This window comes from Mizuhopecten yessoensis, unplaced genomic scaffold (assembly GCF_002113885.1).
Source record: "Mizuhopecten yessoensis strain PY_sf001 unplaced genomic scaffold, ASM211388v2 scaffold2087, whole genome shotgun sequence".
Classification (NCBI taxonomy): domain Eukaryota; kingdom Metazoa; phylum Mollusca; class Bivalvia; order Pectinida; family Pectinidae; genus Mizuhopecten; species Mizuhopecten yessoensis.
This window is the reverse complement of record NW_018404371.1, coordinates 355,063-374,451: the sequence shown is the minus strand read 5'-3', so window position 1 is coordinate 374,451 and position 19,389 is coordinate 355,063. Positions and strand designations below refer to the sequence as shown.

General features: G+C 38.6%; 1 protein-coding gene across 1 annotated transcript in view; it reads right to left on the bottom strand.

Moving 5' to 3' along the window:
* Positions 1-2,235: 2,235 nt before the first annotated feature.
* The window catches only part of LOC110445124 (feeding circuit activating peptides-like), a 55,522-nt gene continuing 38,368 nt past the window's right edge, over positions 2,236-19,389 (bottom strand). The window contains exon 2 of the mRNA XM_021489541.1: positions 2,236-4,130. Coding sequence (XP_021345216.1) covers positions 2,346-4,130 — 1,785 coding nt within the window. The 3' untranslated portion in view covers positions 2,236-2,345. The remainder of the gene's footprint in view (positions 4,131-19,389) is intronic.

Sequence of the window (19,389 nt, the reverse complement as noted above, 5' to 3'; positions counted from 1 at the left end):
GGGCAGAGGGGCAGGGCATAATAGGGGAAATAGAGCAAATTCTTCAAAACCCATCTTCTTCTGTAGGAACGACAGGAGTTTGTCCTAATTTGGTATGAATCACCCTTTGGTGAAGGGGAACCAACATTGTATAAACGGTTGGCATGACCGCCCCTGGGGACAGAGAGGTGGGCCAAATAAGGTATATAAAGAAATAACTTTAATATCCTTTTTTCTTCCGTTGGGACGAAGGTATTTTGACCAAATTGAACAGTAGCATCCTATTTGGAAGGGAAATCAATTTTGTATAAATGGTGGGTCTGACCCNATACAGGCTCTCTAGGACTCTTGTTTATAACGTCAACAAATAACCAATGTCTAAGTTTGGAATACTTCTTTTGTATTTCGTAATGAGTCATGCATCGACATTCTAAGGCCACATTGGTATAAAAAAAAATATATGTACAATGTAGTCAAGCTTAAAGATTTGAAATGATTATTTTGTGAGATGTACTCCGTTTTGAGAATCCAATCCGACGTGGGTCACCCGTCCTTAGGTAATGTGTAGCCATGAACTACAACATTTGCATTTTGCATGGAATTGGTTGGTATTCGTGCGACCTATCCGACACAATACCACAGGATCGCGAAAATTAAAAAAGATTTGAAAAAGTTAATTTCACGAGAACTTTTTTAAATATTCCAACGTTAATAATGCATCTATGGGACGTGTTTGTGATGACATTATACATGCATGCTGCTTACAATAACTGTCAAAGAACATACAGACATTTCCGCCAATAGCACTCTGATACTGCATGTAGGTAAAGGGACAGGGGAAATTTCTCAATGAGTTTTGACAGCTGACTTTACTGGTTCAGCACAATGTGGCTTAGTGAGTTGTTTTCAGCGGTTTAGAGTCGAGAAACCGCGTCATTCACAGTCTTTCCTTGACATAAACAACAGACGTTTTCGAACGCTTGCAAAATGAATTTGCAATTCATATGTGTGTTCAAAACAAAACTTAGTCTTTATTTTCCGTTTATTTGTTGTGTTTAGGTGATACATACTATTTTGATCAGGCTTTCAAGCGATAACTTCAGTTTAGCATGTATGGATAACTTGCTAGTACTAAACTCCTGTCGGTTTTCTGGTTGGAATGATTAAACCTCTTTGCACACAGATTGTTCGGTATTAACCGTTTAACCAGAAACTAATCATGTTTTTTCCTTTAAAATCTACGGCGAACAATTGCTAATAAGTGAATGTGAGTGTCAACTGTACATCAAAATGTCGGTTTAGTTGTTGTCTCTATATAACCGTAGACGCTAATGTCTAGTACATGTATAACCAAATACATGTCCATTGTTTGTCTTTCTATAACCATGTATGTATATTTCTTCCATCTCTCAGTATGAAAAATACACGTGATCTGTACTTTCGTGACGTCACAATTAAATGACGTTTTTTTATTATGATTTCACGATATGAAACGCATCAAAATTTCGTTTGAATAACTTTGGCAAACCTGCCGTCTGGAGGTGACGCTACATCAAACGTTTAAGGTTGTATTTATCAAGCTTGTCCAAAACATGTTGCATGGATCTTTAAATTTGATGGTGAGCTATGGTAAACCATCTTTTGTTCGCTCTTTCCAAACATATGACATTATATGTTTATACATTATTGCTATGTTTAGTGTTTCATTTGCATGTCTTAGCCCTGTTTTCTGAAATTTTGGTTTTAAACAACTTTCAGTTGAAATGAGTTTGAGGAAAAAGAGTAAACCGTTAAGTAGTAGTGTGGGATGTGGCTTTTCAATCCGAGAGTGCAGAATGTGGTGTAAATAATCCTGTGCTCTCGGGAATAATATCAATATCCCACATACTTCAAATGATATATTCTATTTTAAAGTATTTGCTTTGTATGACACTCTTTAATTCTAAATGATTTTGTAGGCGTGTCGTTAAACTTCAATAACCTTTTCAACGAGAAACAAGAGGAAAATATGGTTCGTAATCATATTTTTTATAAAAACAAATCAAAAACATAGTATTTCAATCATTGTTCTAAACTTGTGAATGAAACTTGACACAAATCTAGTAAAACGTCAATATCTGTTACGATGATTTCCTTACACAGATCACGATCCTTTCTACAACTCTAACGCGGTTTTCGTCGACTGATCATCGGCACCCTGTATTCTCAAAATAAATGCTGCACTGATATCATATAGAAGGAATCCTGAAGAGATAGTCGTCTAAAAATAGATTTATTTGATAACATTTTATTTTCAAATCATTTGTGAATTTGTGGACAAGAGTATCTCCTGTAATCATTTGTCATAGCTAAGATAAATTATCGGATCAAGGTGATGCTTCCACGTTGTCTTTTTTGTCTTGTGAGTCCGTATCAACTGAACGTTTGTATTGGTGCAGATACGCGCCACCTAACGGATCAAGAGCTCTTTTGTAACCATGGAGATACGCACCACCCAATGGATCCAAAGCGCGTTTATAATTATGAAGCCAAGCACCTCCAAGAGGGTCCAAAGCACGCTTGAATCCATGCAAATAAGCACCTCCAAGACGATCAAGAGATCGTTTCTCCTCATTTTCATCATCGTCCATAGAACGTTTGAATCCATGTAAATATGCACCACCAAGACGATCAAGTGAACGTTTTAGATCAGCATCATCGTCCATTGCACGCTTAAATCCATGTAAGTATGCACCACCGAGTCGGTCTAATGAACGTTTTGAATCAACGTCATCATCATCAACCATAGCGCGCTTGAATGCATGTAAATAAGCACCACCAAGTCGGTCAAGTGAGCGTTTTGAATCAACCTCTCCGTCATCCATGGAGCGCTTGAATCCGTGCAAGTATGCACCTCCAAGTCGATCAAGTGAACGTTTTGTATCAACTTCACCGTTATCCATTGAACGCTTAAACCCGTGTAAGTATGCACCACCGAGCCGGTCCAGTGAACGTTTTGAATCAACCTCACCGTTATCCATTGCACGCTTAAACCCGTGTAAGTATGCACCACCGAGCCGGTCCAGTGAACGTTTTGAATCAACGTCATCATTATCCATTGCACGCTTAAATCCGTGTAAGTATGCACCACCGAGTCGGTCCAGTGAACGTTTTGAATCAACGTCATCATTATCCATTGCACGCTTAAATCCGTGTAAGTATGCACCACCGAGTCGGTCCAGTGAACGTTTTGAATCAACGTCATCATTATCCATTGCACGCTTAAATCCGTGTAAGTATGCACCACCGAGTCGGTCCAGTGAACGTTTTGAATCAACGTCATCATTATCCATTGCACGCTTAAATCCGTGTAAGTATGCACCACCGAGCCGGTCCAGTGAACGTTTTGAATCAACGTCATCATTATCCATTGCACGCTTAAATCCGTGTAAGTATGCACCACCGAGTCGGTCCAGTGAACGTTTTGAATCAACGTCATCATTATCCATTGCACGCTTAAATCCGTGTAAGTATGCACCACCGAGTCGGTCCAGTGAACGTTTTGAATCAACGTCATCATTATCCATTGCACGCTTAAATCCGTGTAAGTATGCACCACCGAGCCGGTCCAGTGAACGTTTTGAATTGTCGTCATCATTATCCATGGCTCGCTTGAATCCGTGTAAGTATGCACCGCCGAGTCGGTCGAGTCCGCGTTTTTTGTAACCATGGATCCACATGCCTCCCAGCGGGTCTAGTGACCTTTTGTACCCATGGAGATAAACCCCTCCAAGAGGATCTAACGCGCGCTTATATCCGTGAATAAATGCCCCGCCTAATCTATCCAGTGAACGTTTAGTAGGAGTTTCATTACCCTCTTTAATCGCCTGTAGGAATCCTCTCAAAGCATTGAACTTGTCAGCCGATGGTCCAAAAGATACCTCCTCGTCAGGAATCACATTGTCTTCAGTGCTGTCTCCTTCTGATGGCAAAGCGTCCTCCTCCACGACAGACAGGAGATCGTATGCATCGTCTGCATCTCGCGTGCCTTTGTGGACGTAGGTGCCCCCTAACCTGTCCAGGGGGTCGTTATTATGACCAGAGGAAACTTCAGTGTCGGCAGGGGAAGGCGTCCAGCCACGAAGCTCGTTCATAATTTGTTCATGGATTTCCTGAAAATATACAAAAGAAGTACACTGTTAGAAACTGAAACAAACAAATCGTTGTACTGAACACGTTGTCGGAAATGAAGCGACAAACATTTGCAAATAGTGGTCGTGGGGTGCAGTACATTTGTAGGTAGATCACTCGTTAGAAGAAGACAACCAGAGTTTGATTCCCGAAAATCGTGAAAAGGTAAGGTTTTCTGCCCGAACACCTGACTTGTCTCTAGATATCCGCTATCAAATAAATATAGATAAGCTCAAAACAAAGACTTGCTTTTTACTTGTTGTTAAATAAATAAAGTATATATTTATGAACATATGTATAACAGCTAGACAACTTCGAATGTGCACGTGACACTAGTACTGAAGCAACGCTTCCTAAAGCATGTTTCCTAGGTGATCGTGAATTAATAGCGTACCATGTTTGTGCTTAGACGTTTTATGCGTGCATCGAATTTTAACAGTCGACTGATCAAACTATCCATGTGGAGTAATCAACTGATAGTCTTAGTCTATGGTCAGTAGAAAGGCCAGTGACTTAGAATATACACATATTTCTCATAACAAACCACGCATTCCAGTTCAACGTTGAAAGCATATCTTTTAACCAAGCAAATGCAAATTAGACAAAAAATGTGTTGATGCACGTTAGTTGAAAATCAATCCTGGATCCATCATCCAAGCTCCTGATTTTTATCTACGGACGTTGTATAAACGTTTTTTAAAATGATACTAATTCTAACAATTTGTATTTCAAATATCCATTCGTTCTATGAAGGTAGACATGTCATGAAATGACCCAATAATTTACAAAATAATAAAAACTCTGTCTGATCCCGTTAGCTACAGAAAGCTTCAACGTACTTAAGGTGATTGGATTGATAAATCTGAAGAGTCTATGAAAGGAGTAATAACTTCATATCGTAAACGGCGAGATGTTTAAAGATACGTTAAATGGTATTCGTATCTTCTTCAGCGCATCAGATAAAGGATTCCTTGCTCATCGTTACCACAAGTATATAATTGTATCTAACTGTGTCATCTCAAGGGTGCCTGCACCGCGTCACAAGTCCTACGTCATCGTGACGTAAATGTGTTAATAGCTTCCATGTCCGACATAAGGTTAGCTCATCAAACACGAGAGAAAAATATGATCCTTTTTAGAAGGAACACACTGCTGATATGTCGATATAAGATGGTTGTGGTTTGCCTGCGACATTTCTCACTCACACTATACAGGTACATGTGTATATGTAAATGTGCATATATTACCATTATCTACTATTACCTACTAATTGTAATCTGGCAGATGGATGCACACCGGTGTATTGCAATCTTGAATACAATAAAAATTAATTATATTTCGGTGACATGACAATATCACATTACAGCAATAGTATCTACAAAATGTAAAATATATTTAATGAATAGGATCATAAAATTTTCTGACATTAAGCCATATTTGGCTATGTATATGTTATGTTTATTTATATATTAAACACAATCAAATTCACATATAACTAAAACGCTATCGCCTAAGGTACATATGATAAATACGTGCAGATATTCCAAGATGCTAGGGGGGGTGGGGTGGGGGGTATCATAAAAAAGATAAGCATATCATAAGATAATGATTTTGAAAAAGGTCTAGAGTTGCGTTGAACAGTTCAATTTTTATATCTAACTAAAATCAAAGCTATTTCGATCAATATTTTCAGATTATTACAAATAAACTTCGTTAATGTTGAAATCGGTTGATATCATCTAACATACCTAATATCGTTACTAGTGATATTATCAACATTATTAAAACGTAACCCCCTCCCCAGACGATCTCTCTAGATCCCTTGAGTCTCTTTCACGTACTCTGGTTCCTTTATTCTTCATTGTCTCAAATTGACTATATTTTGTCGTGTTATGAGAGCTTTATAATTATACAACGAGCAATGGCCCGCATATACCGTAGCCGTATGCGATAAAACAGATTAATTATGACAAATACTATGAAGTCGTCGACCAGAACACATTTTCTCGATAAACCCGGCCAGCCAAAGCATATTAATAATCATCGTGTAAAATTGAAACGAACGAATCTCATTTCGCCGACAATAATAGTCCCTGAGTGAGCCGGCCGCGGATGAATATCCGGTGTAATGGTTTCACGGTCCTGTAAAATTACACATATATAAACACCTTACCATCTAACTCAAATCTAGCACGCAACTCCATAACATGGAAGTCGAGCCAGGATCTATCCGTCAAACTTGATTTCATTGGAAACATCACACTTATTGCATTGTCATTTATATAATTACTGACGCCCCGAAACATCGTCACACAGGAAACGACACCGACCAACAAATCTGACAAGGACGACTTTATCACATGGTTGACTGGTCAGATATAATTGATGTCAAAATGGGTGACTTGTCAGATTATTGATGTTCGCTAGGTAACTGGTCAAACACATTATTTTTTACTTATATTTTGTATTGCCGTACAAGGACCAGTAGGGAATATGTATAGGTTACTTTAATTTGTCTAAACCTTCTCCATCCATCCAGGCCATCCATATTTATCCTCATCCATCCACCAATCTCTCCTGAAATCATCCTTCCTTCCATCCATCAATCCGTTCTCATCCATCTGTCCATCAAAGGATCAAATTCTTCTTCTGGACTCATCAACAAGATAGTGCACACTGCGCCTTCGATTTTGCTATAGCATAGGGGTACATTAAGCGAATGTGAGCGTAACACCTGTGTTACGTTGTTCACGTAATTATGACTTAGACTCGAAATCCCATGAACTTAGGTTAGCCATCCTTTATTATACTGTTTTGACATGGTGCTTCACACGAATTTTTACATAGATCATCAAATGAACCAACCTGTCAATTGTGCTTCAAACGAACCTACGTAACAACCTTTAGTATCGATAGTAGGTTAGTGGCGGTGGTTGTTCAGTAAATGACTATTGACCACATGTAAAAGCACGAACATGATTTGTGGTAGGTTGATACACAACTGCCTGAAAAAAAACCCTACAAAGAAACTTTTATAATTTGATTTATAGTATGGGAAAATACACTTTCAATCGATATAACTCTTTAACATCTAACGAAAGTAAGTAATAGTTATAAAGAACGTTGTTACATTGTATGTATCTGCGGAACCGCTATGCTACATGTACTTTGTATGACATCAGATCTCGTAAACTGAACCCGCACTTGTACATAGATGTAACACATTAAAAGCTGTCGTTAACGAAGTTATCTCGTAGAATGTCCTGCAGGTATTTCTGGACACCCTATTAAATTGCACAACATTTTATCTTCTGGAGACATTGTCATAATTTGATATTCTCTAATAAATTAAGGGAATACTTCTCCCTCGACACTCCTTCCTATTTTCAATTATATTATAAAATTCTGTATACCTGAATAGCCCATCATAGCAGATCAGGGACTATAAAAACGATACACATACTATGTAGTAAACACTGCATAGTGTAAGAGGCAACCAATGTGGGATTCACCTGCTTCATTGGACATTTGTCTTGTGCCCTTCACTTTCGGACGCCAGAGAAACCAAAATAAACTGCTACAGACATTGCATCATTTGAAATCATATTCTCTCTGTACTTCCCGACAGCCGTTTTGTTTTGCAGCGCCTTGCTTTACAATACCCTACATTTGCTCTCCGTGTTATGGCAATAGGTTACATGTATGTCTCATGACCGAAACATACATGTACTTAAGTACATAGCTCGTTGTAAGTATAATGTGATTGTGCGGAGTAAAGAGCTTGTTGCTTTCAAAATACACTGGGGTAACTATCAGATCTGTACCATTGCAAGTGTAGCAGGAAAGAGAATAGTGTGTTTCCACCGGGGATCGAACCCTCGATCTCCAGGTTCGTAGTGGGACGCGCTACCACTGAGTTAAGGGGAAATTCCCTCTAGCTCGAATCTAGAAGTCGACCCCAATCCTACGTAAAATTTAAACCTGCCACACTACTCCCCTCTTTTTTAAATGTGTTCCCCATCGAACACCACAACCCAGGTTCTAACTCCCTGTCACCACAGGGAGGGCCACGGACACCATTTGTAACAGGAAAGAGAAAAGTGTGCTTCCACCGGGGATCGAACACTCGATCTCCAGGTTCCTAGTCGGGCGCTCTACCACTGAGCTAATGGGAAATTCCCTCTAGTTTGAAGCTAGAATGCGATCTTAATCATATGTACAATTAAAACCTGCCACACTAGAAAGAAAATACAACAACATACCACCATCAACACACACACACACATACATTACACACAAGGACAAATCTACTTCAATTATCATAGTTGTTGATAGGACGTTAGACTCAATAAAGCCAAGCCGAAACCTGAATAGCTATTTTGCATTGCTTTTTTTTTAAATCCGTTTGTTGCTATTATAGATGACGCTTGCTCCCTGATAAAGTTTTGTGTGCAGACTTTTCGATGGATATACTCTACCGAAAAGAAAGAATAGGTAAAAACCGAAAGAACGAACAAATTACCAAGTGTTGCGATTGGGGCAGCAATCAATTTTAGTCTCTTTGATATTTCTTAAGCAAACCTAGAAAAAACAAAGCCAAAATTCTGCAGGGGGCATATAAGTCGCCTCTTACGATAACAGGTAGTCGGAAACAGCTACTCTCCTATAGTGTCCACGAGCCTGCAGGGACAGACCTTCACTATTGCGGGGACGTTAGCCTCCATACAATCAGCGCGAAAACAAATCATGACATGCTTTGTATTGACACAAAATTGATAGAGAAGACAATGCCATTTATAGAGTATCCGAGTATCCGGTCGCTGTTGTCATGTAAATGTTTCCTACATGGTACAGACAATTCAATCGAGAAATAATGAAAGAGATTCGCTTCTTAAAAGGTTTTATAAAAAAAACATCAAAGACAGATAGGGAATAATACAGAACTTATATCCGTTTCATCAGTCCAATTTAACCATAAGGCTGACGTGTACATTCGCTACAACACACGGAATTAAATGACGACGGAGGCTTTCTTTACATGTGTATTTCATTTTTGTTAATGTTTACCTTGTGATTTAACTAATCGACCATCCCATGTTTCATTCTGTCTATCATTTTTGCCAGATCAGTTTCTTGTAACATTTGATAACAGGTCGTACCAAAGACTGATACGGTTACACAATAAGTGGGAAATGAACATTAAAATACTCGATAATACACAAATGTACAGTAAATATGTATTTTTGGAAATGTTGCTGATCATTCAGTTCCGGTTTTGATAAAACAGATTGATTAAACTTATCAAAGACTGATATGGTTACAATAAGTGGAAAATAAACACCAAAAAACTGTAAAATCTACAATTGCTGCATGTTAATTTTCGCATTTTTCGCTCTCCACAATTAGGGCGAATGTATTCTAACAGCAAATATTTGTACGCAACTAACCCTATAGAGTAATTACATGTGAAGAGAGAATATCTGACTGGGCTAACGTTTCCCAGTATACGGTATTTGAATGATATGAAGCGTTGCCGTAATCTTGTATTAAAGTCGTTCTGCATGAACTGTCCAGGTTATGAAATCGAAATATGATTAACCTGAGTCTATCGTTAACAACTTGTTTCACACACAGCTAGTATTAAGTCGAAACTCCACGCTATTTTTGAGTTTTACGTTATTGGTTAGAAGGTTACATGTGAGTGATTAAACATGCGTAGACTGTATTGATGCATTGTCATTATCACGCCGAGGTCGGTGATACGTGTGATTACTGTTTGTATACAAACAGACCAATGATATTTTCCGACATCACTTCGATTGTAATGTCACAATGCACTGGGCCTACTGCAGCACTTTTACATTTACATCTTGTATAAAGATGAATACATCATACTCTACCGGTCGCATTATACTGACAGCATTCCAACACGACTTTACTGACATCCATCTAATGTAAATAATCAACCTTAAGGCAGTCTCGGTCTGGGGACAGACACCACAGACCTGCTCGCTTGTCTCGGTATGGGGACAGACACCACAGACCTTCTCGCTTGTCTCAGTCTGGGGACAGACACCACAGACCTTATCGCTTGTCTCAGTCTGGGGACAGACACCACAGACCTTCTCGCTTGTCTCAGTCTGGGGACAGACACCACATACCTTCTCGCTTGTCTCAGTCTGGGGACAGACACCACAGACCTTCTCGCTTGTCTCAGTCTGGGGACAGACACCACAGACCTTCTCGCTTGTCTCAGTCTGGGAACCTTAACCTGAACTAAATATTTCTAAACTATGCCTATCATTACCGGCTATTAGTGTGCGAAAAAACACCTCAAACACCAAACAATATGATGTTAGTTCTGGTCTTAGAGGGCTGATTGCATCGTTAAAAACTAAGAGTCACTCATTGCATAAGACGTACATGTATGTGATGGAGATCATTTTTTTCAAGATTATGCTGATTATAATATAGCCAACAAAAAATCACGTATGAAACAATCAGCATTCTGTCCAGGTGGAAACGTTTAAGTGTGTGAATAATAGCTTGCAGACTATTCGGAGATTTAATTTGCTTTTGCCATTTTCCGGCTATCGTTAAATTCGTCGCTGAAAAGATATCAATATTAGATAAAACGTACATAAAAACTAATAGTTACGGTACTTTAATTTCTTTGAATTTAACTACCCCCATCGTAATTAGACAATGACACAGATGTCTAGTGTGTTGACGGTTGAGGTCCCCCAAAGCATACGACTTCCGACAACCAGATTGTGAGAGATCAACTATCAAACGTGTCACCTATACCAACGAGTTACAAGGAATGATAAGAATACCGGTGATTTTTATTATACGGGTTTATCGTCCTCGCAACAGCCAGGATCATATGGAGACAGGTTCCTATAGGGAGATACTGTCAAAAGGATAAGATATGAAAGAAAGGGAGAGTAGACAGATGAGAAAAGAAAAACTATTCAGGCTGTTGCAATATAGTCTGTAGATCAGTTTTTATATCTTTAATGGCATCTTATTAGAAAAGATTGAAGATTCTGCAAGGGCGCAATATTGGTCGGCTTTTATGAAATGCAGGCAGTGTGATATAGTAGTTTTTTTATTTTTATTTTTCCTGAAAAGAACACACGGGAGAATCTGCAGGGAAGTTGTTGGTGCACGTTGGTTGCCTCTTCCTACACGTGATGGAGTTACGTCAAAGCTAACATCTCCCCAAATGTGCACGGATAAGAAGGTGAAATAGATTTCACGAAGAAAATATATGTTTTCCTGTTTTGGCGTTAATCTTGCTAGAGAAACTAACGCCGCCGTTCTGCATCTGAATATCCAACAGCCAACTCGCAGGCTTGAAGGCTAAGACATATTATGACGTAAGGTTCGGTAGATTGAAAACAAAACTGCGTTTTGTATTTAAACATTTTCATCGAGGTTTTTTTTGGAAAATTCTAGTTCATAAAAAATAACGTCAAATTTATGCGACGCTGAACAGATTAAAACTACGAGGGTCGAGACAGAACGTTACTCCTCCAAACCCTACACTGTTAAGTTTATTGTAATCAATCACTGTCGGTCAGGAAGACGCGAGAGTTTACATGGTTTCCGGTAATAAACTTCCGCCAAAGTTGTAAATTTTGTGTGTCCCAAAGATCAGTGATGATACCGATCTGCTTCCACACCAATGCGTCACGTAGAGGATTAAGAATATAAATTTTAAATTGAGATCCTAGACGACTGTAGAATTACTATCCCCTTTTGGAGTTATTAGGGGACTATTAAACCAGTTAATGTGAATTTCATGACCGGGAAAATGGCTGAAAAGAGCCTCTTTAATACCACGGCCAAGGGCCAAGTAAGTAATCTACACCTCGGATTCAATAGTTGTAAAAACCAAGCTGTCCGAATGCGAGAGATTCTATAAGGCATTTTTTTATTTCGAAAAAATGAGGCTACTATGGGAGAGCTTTAGAAATACACCGACACTGCTGAAGGCTATCCAAAGGAGGACTGTGATAATTGATTGAGATAACTAGAGGAAAACCGTTGCTAAGTACAATCTATGACATCGTGGCTACACATTTTGGGGAAATCACATAAGTCAGCACCACCCGTATAGAGTACCATCACAAGATAGACAGTAAGATGTATGAAATCAAAACGATATTCGTAGTAAGCGTATTTTTACAAATAATACGTTTAATGCCTAGCATGAGCGGTTTATGACGCTGGAATAATATGGCAATTCATTCGTTACATTGATGTATTATTTGTCTACAAGTGACGAAGATCTATCATAATTGTATATGCATTAGTCCAAACACTTACTTAATGAGTATGCATCGATTATTGTAGTATTTTCTAAAAGATAGTTACAATAAAACTAGACATTTAATATCACGCATGGCCTTCTATTCAGTTTCCTTGACGTATACAATATATGACGTGTATGCAGATATTTGCACGTATTCAGCATCTGTGATGTGTACAATTACTGTGACGTTTCCCATTTCTGTCACGCATACAGTTTGTGCATTTCCTATCATGCGTACAGTGTCTGCCACTTATATCGTTTCTGTGACCTTTGCAGTTACTGTGACTATTCTCATTTCTGTCACGTTCACATTTTCTGTCACATGTACAGTTGTTTGTCATTCCTGCAGTGTCAGCCACGTATATCGTTTCTGTGACGTATGCAGTCCCTGCTACAAGTTCAGTTTTTGTCATATATGCAGTTCTATGACGATACAGTTTTTGACAAGTATGCAGAGTATTGCACTATACAGTTAAAGCGTCTGACATTCTGCTACGATGTACCACTAGCCCTCCACCACTGGCCATGGGTCTCGGGTTCGAGACCTACTGGCCGTAGGTCGGTGGGTTTTCTCTGGGAACTCCGGCTTTCTTCCACCATTGCAACCTGGCACGTACCATAGCTGTTGCTAATAGGACGTAAAACACAAACAACAAACCGTTTATGTGTCGTGTACAGTTTCTGTGACGTATATAGTTTGTGTAACATATTAAGTTTACCAAAAGCTATGGTAGACTCCATGAATACGTGTACTAGTCTATAATAAAATTTAAATATCGAAAACTTCAACACAGAAACCAAATAACCTTAGAAGCAATTTGATTTTTCTTTAAACCGTTGTGTAGTATACATCCTTAAAATGTGTTTGTATGTAGTTACGGACATATAAATCTTAAATAATGTCTTTTTCCTAAAATGGATATTTTAGAAACTAATCACATGTCGTATGTACGAATCTGCCGTACCTTCTGAATGTAGTATGATTAGGTATCGTCGTGCTTCATGACTAAATTCTTATCCCCAAAATTCGTCATCAGATCTTTTATGTTAGCAATCAATTCATTTCCTGTCCTGTTTGCCATTGTAACCCCTAAATCGCACTCTGCCCTAGTTTGTCGTATTCTGACACATTCGATTGGTTATATCCGCTATGGTGTAGAGATGGGATATATTGCAACAGCTGTATCATGACTTCTAGCTGAAAAAGAGATATACGGATCTTCTTTCATACTGTATAGTTGTTAAATTCCGCAGAGGCGAATACTTCGCAGTTGTCCCGCTCCGAGCTAGTACGCAGAAATTGGATTTCGAGCAACATTGCCAGGTCGACGTTTTGTGCTCATTAGAGTACTTCTGTATTTGAGTAATGGGATTAACTTTACATTCTTATCAAAATAGCTTAAGATACGATATTTCATTTTATTTTATTTTCATTACTCAGCAGTTAAGACGTAAAGTAATTTAATTTTCTTTTATCTCTGTATATTCATGGTACAGTATTGATATTCGCTTTCCATTTATTTTCGTGCTATCTTTTGTGACCACTCAAATAGTAAAATCAAATCCCCGCGTACCAACTATACTGTAGCTAGCGGCGTGTGGAAGGCGTGAAGACTACGCACACATTGATGTATGCAAATGTTTTAAAGCAAAACAATAGACACGAGAATCGGGCATAATACACTCGGTTCACTTTATATTGGCGATTCAAGATCAAATTTAAGTTTTGTTCCACAATGATCGAATCATATGTTTGTTTAAGAACACGAAACGTTGAACCTCTGTTAAAAATTGGTAGCTACGAAACGCCAGAACATGCCGACTCTATAACTAATGTATTAAATTAGAGTTTGAACCCGACTGTAAATATAAGATAAAAGAAACAGCACACTCAGGCGAATCCGAACCAAACTATTACGAAAGAATTGTTCTAACGTTTCAACAAGGACGTGCTTGTTAATTTTCGCTTATCTGTTTCAAAATTGCCAAAACGATCAATGTTAACAAGAGAGCATAACTATAATCAATACCCATGCTTAACTCTCTCACCCCTGAAGACACATTTGAACTCTTTTAATTCAACTATTGGATTAGTTCATTTCACATTTCAAGGGTGAATGAGTTAAAAAAAAATCGCTTTCAACATTACCATCATGTATGATTCTATCATACTATTGTTACATCTTACAATAGGTTATTGTTTAACTTTATAACGAGTTTTATACCGTGTAGGCATGTTATTGGCGTTGTGTGAAACACGTGACAATGTATTGAAGGACCTAAGAACTGTCTGAATTGTATATTTTGTTTCTCGGGATATATCTTAGTATATGTATCTTCCTACATAATTGTCAAGAGTAATTTTGTAAAATTAATACCTTAAAATCTTGTTATACTATATTGCGAATCCATTGGAATCAACACGCATGGCTTTAAGATAAAAAGACATTTAATGTTTCATAGGACATTGCAATAAGTACCTGACGTATAAAACAACTATTTGACATACAATAAAACCGTTTGAAAAATGGAGGGAGCGTGATGCAGTATAACACTTAAAAGGCGTATTTAAGTGAAAAAATATTGATTACTTATACGCTAGTTTATAATCTATATGCATAAGGTACCTTACTATTACGACATTCAGTATTTTGAAAGGACACTTTCAACAATTACATGGCGTATCAATTAACTGTTTCCAATAAAATCATATTGTTTGAGGAATCGGAGTAAGAGCTTGAAATGATAGTGCACTAGTTCATTGTCTCCGTGTGAAGGGGCCGCGGTGGCGGAGTGGTTAAGGTGTACGTGTCTGCCATTCTGCTACCACTAGCCCTCCGCTACTGGATCGCGGGTTCGAGACCCACGTGGGGCAGTCGCCAGGTAGGGGAGCTGTTTCCTGAAACTCCGGCTTTCCTACACTACCAGAACCTGACACATCCTTCGTAATACACATGTTTTCTTATCGGGCATTCCATTACCGTAGTGTAAATTATAGTAACACCGGGTAACACGTACTTCAGAAATAAAACTTATGATACAAAGACATTAATTAACTCACGGGAAAACACTGACATACGAGCAGACGACTTCAAGAAGGACGTATATGAGGCGCATGGAATGCAGACTGATGTGTTTTGTTTACCGACCTCACCTGAACGTATCACGTGCTACGACTTTTGTTGTCGAGCCAGTTACATGTACGCCCTGTTAGATAAATCGGTTCACAAATGCAGTTACAATAACTCTGTGTGTGAAAATAGTGGTTTGTAAAATATCAAGATCCCTATACAAGTGCATTTGCATGCGTGCACGTAATAACGGCATACCATGCGATAGCCTATGGTTACATATGTACCTGACATGTTAATATACTATGCGTAAGCGGGCTATGGAATGATGTCCAAAGTCATGATTGAGAGTAATTTTGTCCCATAAAAGAACAGTAAATTCACATTTAAATATAGTAATTTTAATTTATTTCCGTCGTTTAGGTATAGTAAAGAAAATAAGTGTCATTGTATACATTCTATCCCTCTGCAAAAAGTTCCGATGTTTTTCAAGGTAGACAACTCTCATCAGGATCAAAATTATTGAAAAATGTAAAATAAACTAATTATAAAGACTTTATGTGTATTTGGTTAAATTTTGCACTCTTCTTGTATGAAACTATGTGTCCTGTTTGCTTTTAGCTTGTATTTAGTAACTTTTATCCATACAATTTCAATAAAAAACGCTTTTTGTAACATGTTGTAGATATTTTATGATAAATAAAATATATGTAGGGTTGATTAGCAATGATTCTTTTCATTATTTTTTTGTTGTAATAGTTTTGAACAATGCCACACGCTCAAAAAATGTGAAAATGTTGAATTTGACAAATATCAATGTTTCGGTATTTTTTATAAAAAAATCCCCAGTTTATCGGAATGCTTAGATTTTCATAAAATCATCTCTACAGAGTGACGTAACCATTATGTGAAACTTTCATTGAATTCTGCTGGCTAATTGCGAAAGGGTGGAGCCTCCTTAAATGACACAAAGTTCACAAGTTGCATGCATACGCTACCTTTTTGAGCAGATATTTAGTTTGGTATGTTCAAATGGTATTACCAATGAGTACATGGCGTACCACAGGTCAGTTTTTTCCAACAAAACCTACACTTTCGTGGAAGCTGGGCGAAAGTTTCATGTAATAGGGACTAAATAAACGCCACTGAGTGAAACTAAAATATTTAACTTTCGAAAAATATACACGAGCTCACTCAAAGTTTACATGCATAGGGTTGTGACTTAATGATCGAGTATCTCATGTTTCATTGCAGGCTAACATCGGGTACCAGGCGTACCAGTCAACCATTTCCGATAAAACCAGAGTGTTGTGGATACTGAGTTAGAACTCCATGTAATAGTACATATTTGGCGACTGGTATCTCTCTAACTTCGCTATCAAATATCGTTGACAGTATATCTCCGTACCAGACAGTGTACCGTATAACAACAGACCAGAGCACGCACGGAGTTACGAATACCTAACCGAACATTGCCGGCAAATATTGAGCGCACTGAGTAAACACTGTGCATCTCCGTAACAGACAGATATTTCACACACTAATGATCTCTTTTGTGGATATCAGAGAAGGCATGAAAACAAGCTAAACATGTCAGTATTAATATGACGTCAACAAATTATACAAGGACTGTGTTGCAGAATCGCGGTGAAAGCAAAATGCAAAGTGTTTATATGCGACAAAATCTAATTCAATATTTTATTTCTTATTTTCATTGTAAACTGACGGCAAATAAACTGAATGAAGCAGATAATGTAATAAGCTTTGATTTCGATCAATATACCAATTCCAACAAAATGCCCACTCCTCCCTCCTATAGCGCTACCACTGCTTTACTTCGGGGTGTTCATTCAAGTGTAAACTTTGTTAAACATTGTAGTTATTTTCCGTTGTTAGAAATTCTGACATCGGTGCTTTATTTGAGGTGTTCAAGGACTTTTAAAATAAGACACGTGTTTAACTAGTGTCATGTTACTTGTATCATCTTAAATGTTGTCACATAACCTACGCTGTTGTCATGTGACCTTAGCAACTGTCATGTTATTAAAGCTGTTGTCACGTGACTTACGATGTTGTAATGTGACCTTAGCAACTGTCATGCTACATATTGTATTCTAGCTGTTGCCATGTGACTTACGTTGTTGTTATGTGACCTTAGCAACTGTCATGTTATCAAAGCTGTTGTCACGTGACCGTAGCTGTCACCTTAGTAGTTGTGATGTGGCTTTATCATTTGCACCCTAACATGGCATGCAACTTTAACTGTTGTTGAGGAGCTAACCATACAGTAGTATCGGTAGACAGGAGAGGCTAGCAAGAGGAAGCAATATTGGCGGTATCTGTTTATGATATAGTATCCTTTTTACCACACTTACATAGCTTCTAATTCTTAATCCGGCTTATGTGCATGTACATTAAACAACCAGAAAAACCTTTAAAACGTTTTTCGTACACCATTTGTTCGTCAAAAGCAACGCCGCTTAAGGTTTTCTGGAGCGAAGAATCATGAGGACAAACATGACCCATCAGATGTGGAAATAATCAAGACATTGTAGAGCTTTTAATGTACTGATCCCCTGAAGTTTCCACGGCAATCGACATCATCACCTCTAGATCTCGGTCTTCATGGAACTATTGCATACATAATTTGTTCGATTAAGGGAAATCGACGGTGTCAAATAAAGATGATACAGAAAGTAATAAAATAATAGTGACATTACATGTTGTCATTAATGAAAGCCTATCTCTTACTTGAGTTCAATTTCGACGAGCATTACTTGATCGTATCACATAGCATCTCTCAAAGACGTTCACTTCCAACCAACATTACTTTATATACACCAGCTTATAATATACCGATTTTCACTATTGGATCAGAATCCCTAGTTATGCACATGCTAATCTCTTCGTTTTAGTTAACTTGCTACACAAAATTGATACAGATATCACAAAGTTATCGTTTAATATCGTAATAGATGTATCAGAAGTTTAATGTAATTTAAACAAGGCTAAAGATATCAAATGATAACCTCCTAAGGGAACTCACTCTCCCACCAGCTTTCTCTCTCGTTGCTGATGATTTCAAACTCACAGCCTACGGTATCGGATCTCCCACTCATAACTCACGGTGTCGGATCTTCGACTCATAACTCACAGTGTCGGATCTCCCGCTGATAATTCACGGTGTCGGATCTCCCGCTCATAACTCACGGTGTCGGATCTCCCGCTGATAATTCACGGTGTCGGATCTCCCGCTCATAACTCACGGTGTCGGATCTCCCGCTCATAATTCACGGTGTCGGATCTCCCGCTTATAACTCACGGTGTCGGATCTCCCGCTCATGACTCACGGTGTCGGATCTCCCGCTCATAATTCACGGTGTCGGATATCCCGCTCATAATTCACGGTGTCGGATCTTCGAGTCACAGCCCACAATGTCGGATCTTCCACTCATAACTCACGGTGTCGGATCTTCCACTCACAGCCCACGGTGTCGGATCTCCCGCTCATAGCTCACGCTGTTGGATCTCCCACTCATAGCTCAAGCTGTTGGATCTTTCACTCATAGCTCACGTTGTCGGATCTCCCACTCATAGCTCACGGTGTCGGATCTCCCACTCATAGCTCACGCTGTTGGATCTTCCATTCACAGTCCACGGTGTCGGATTTTCCACTCATAGCTCATGGTTTCGGATCTCCCACTCATAGCTCACGGTGTCGGATCTCCCACTCATAGCTCACGCTGTTGGATCTCCCACAATACGCCGTCAAATAGCAGAGATGCATCTCCCGAAATTGTTCTCCTGCCTAAAATCAGATTCTGTGCTCAAGACCAAGTTCTTTTCGAC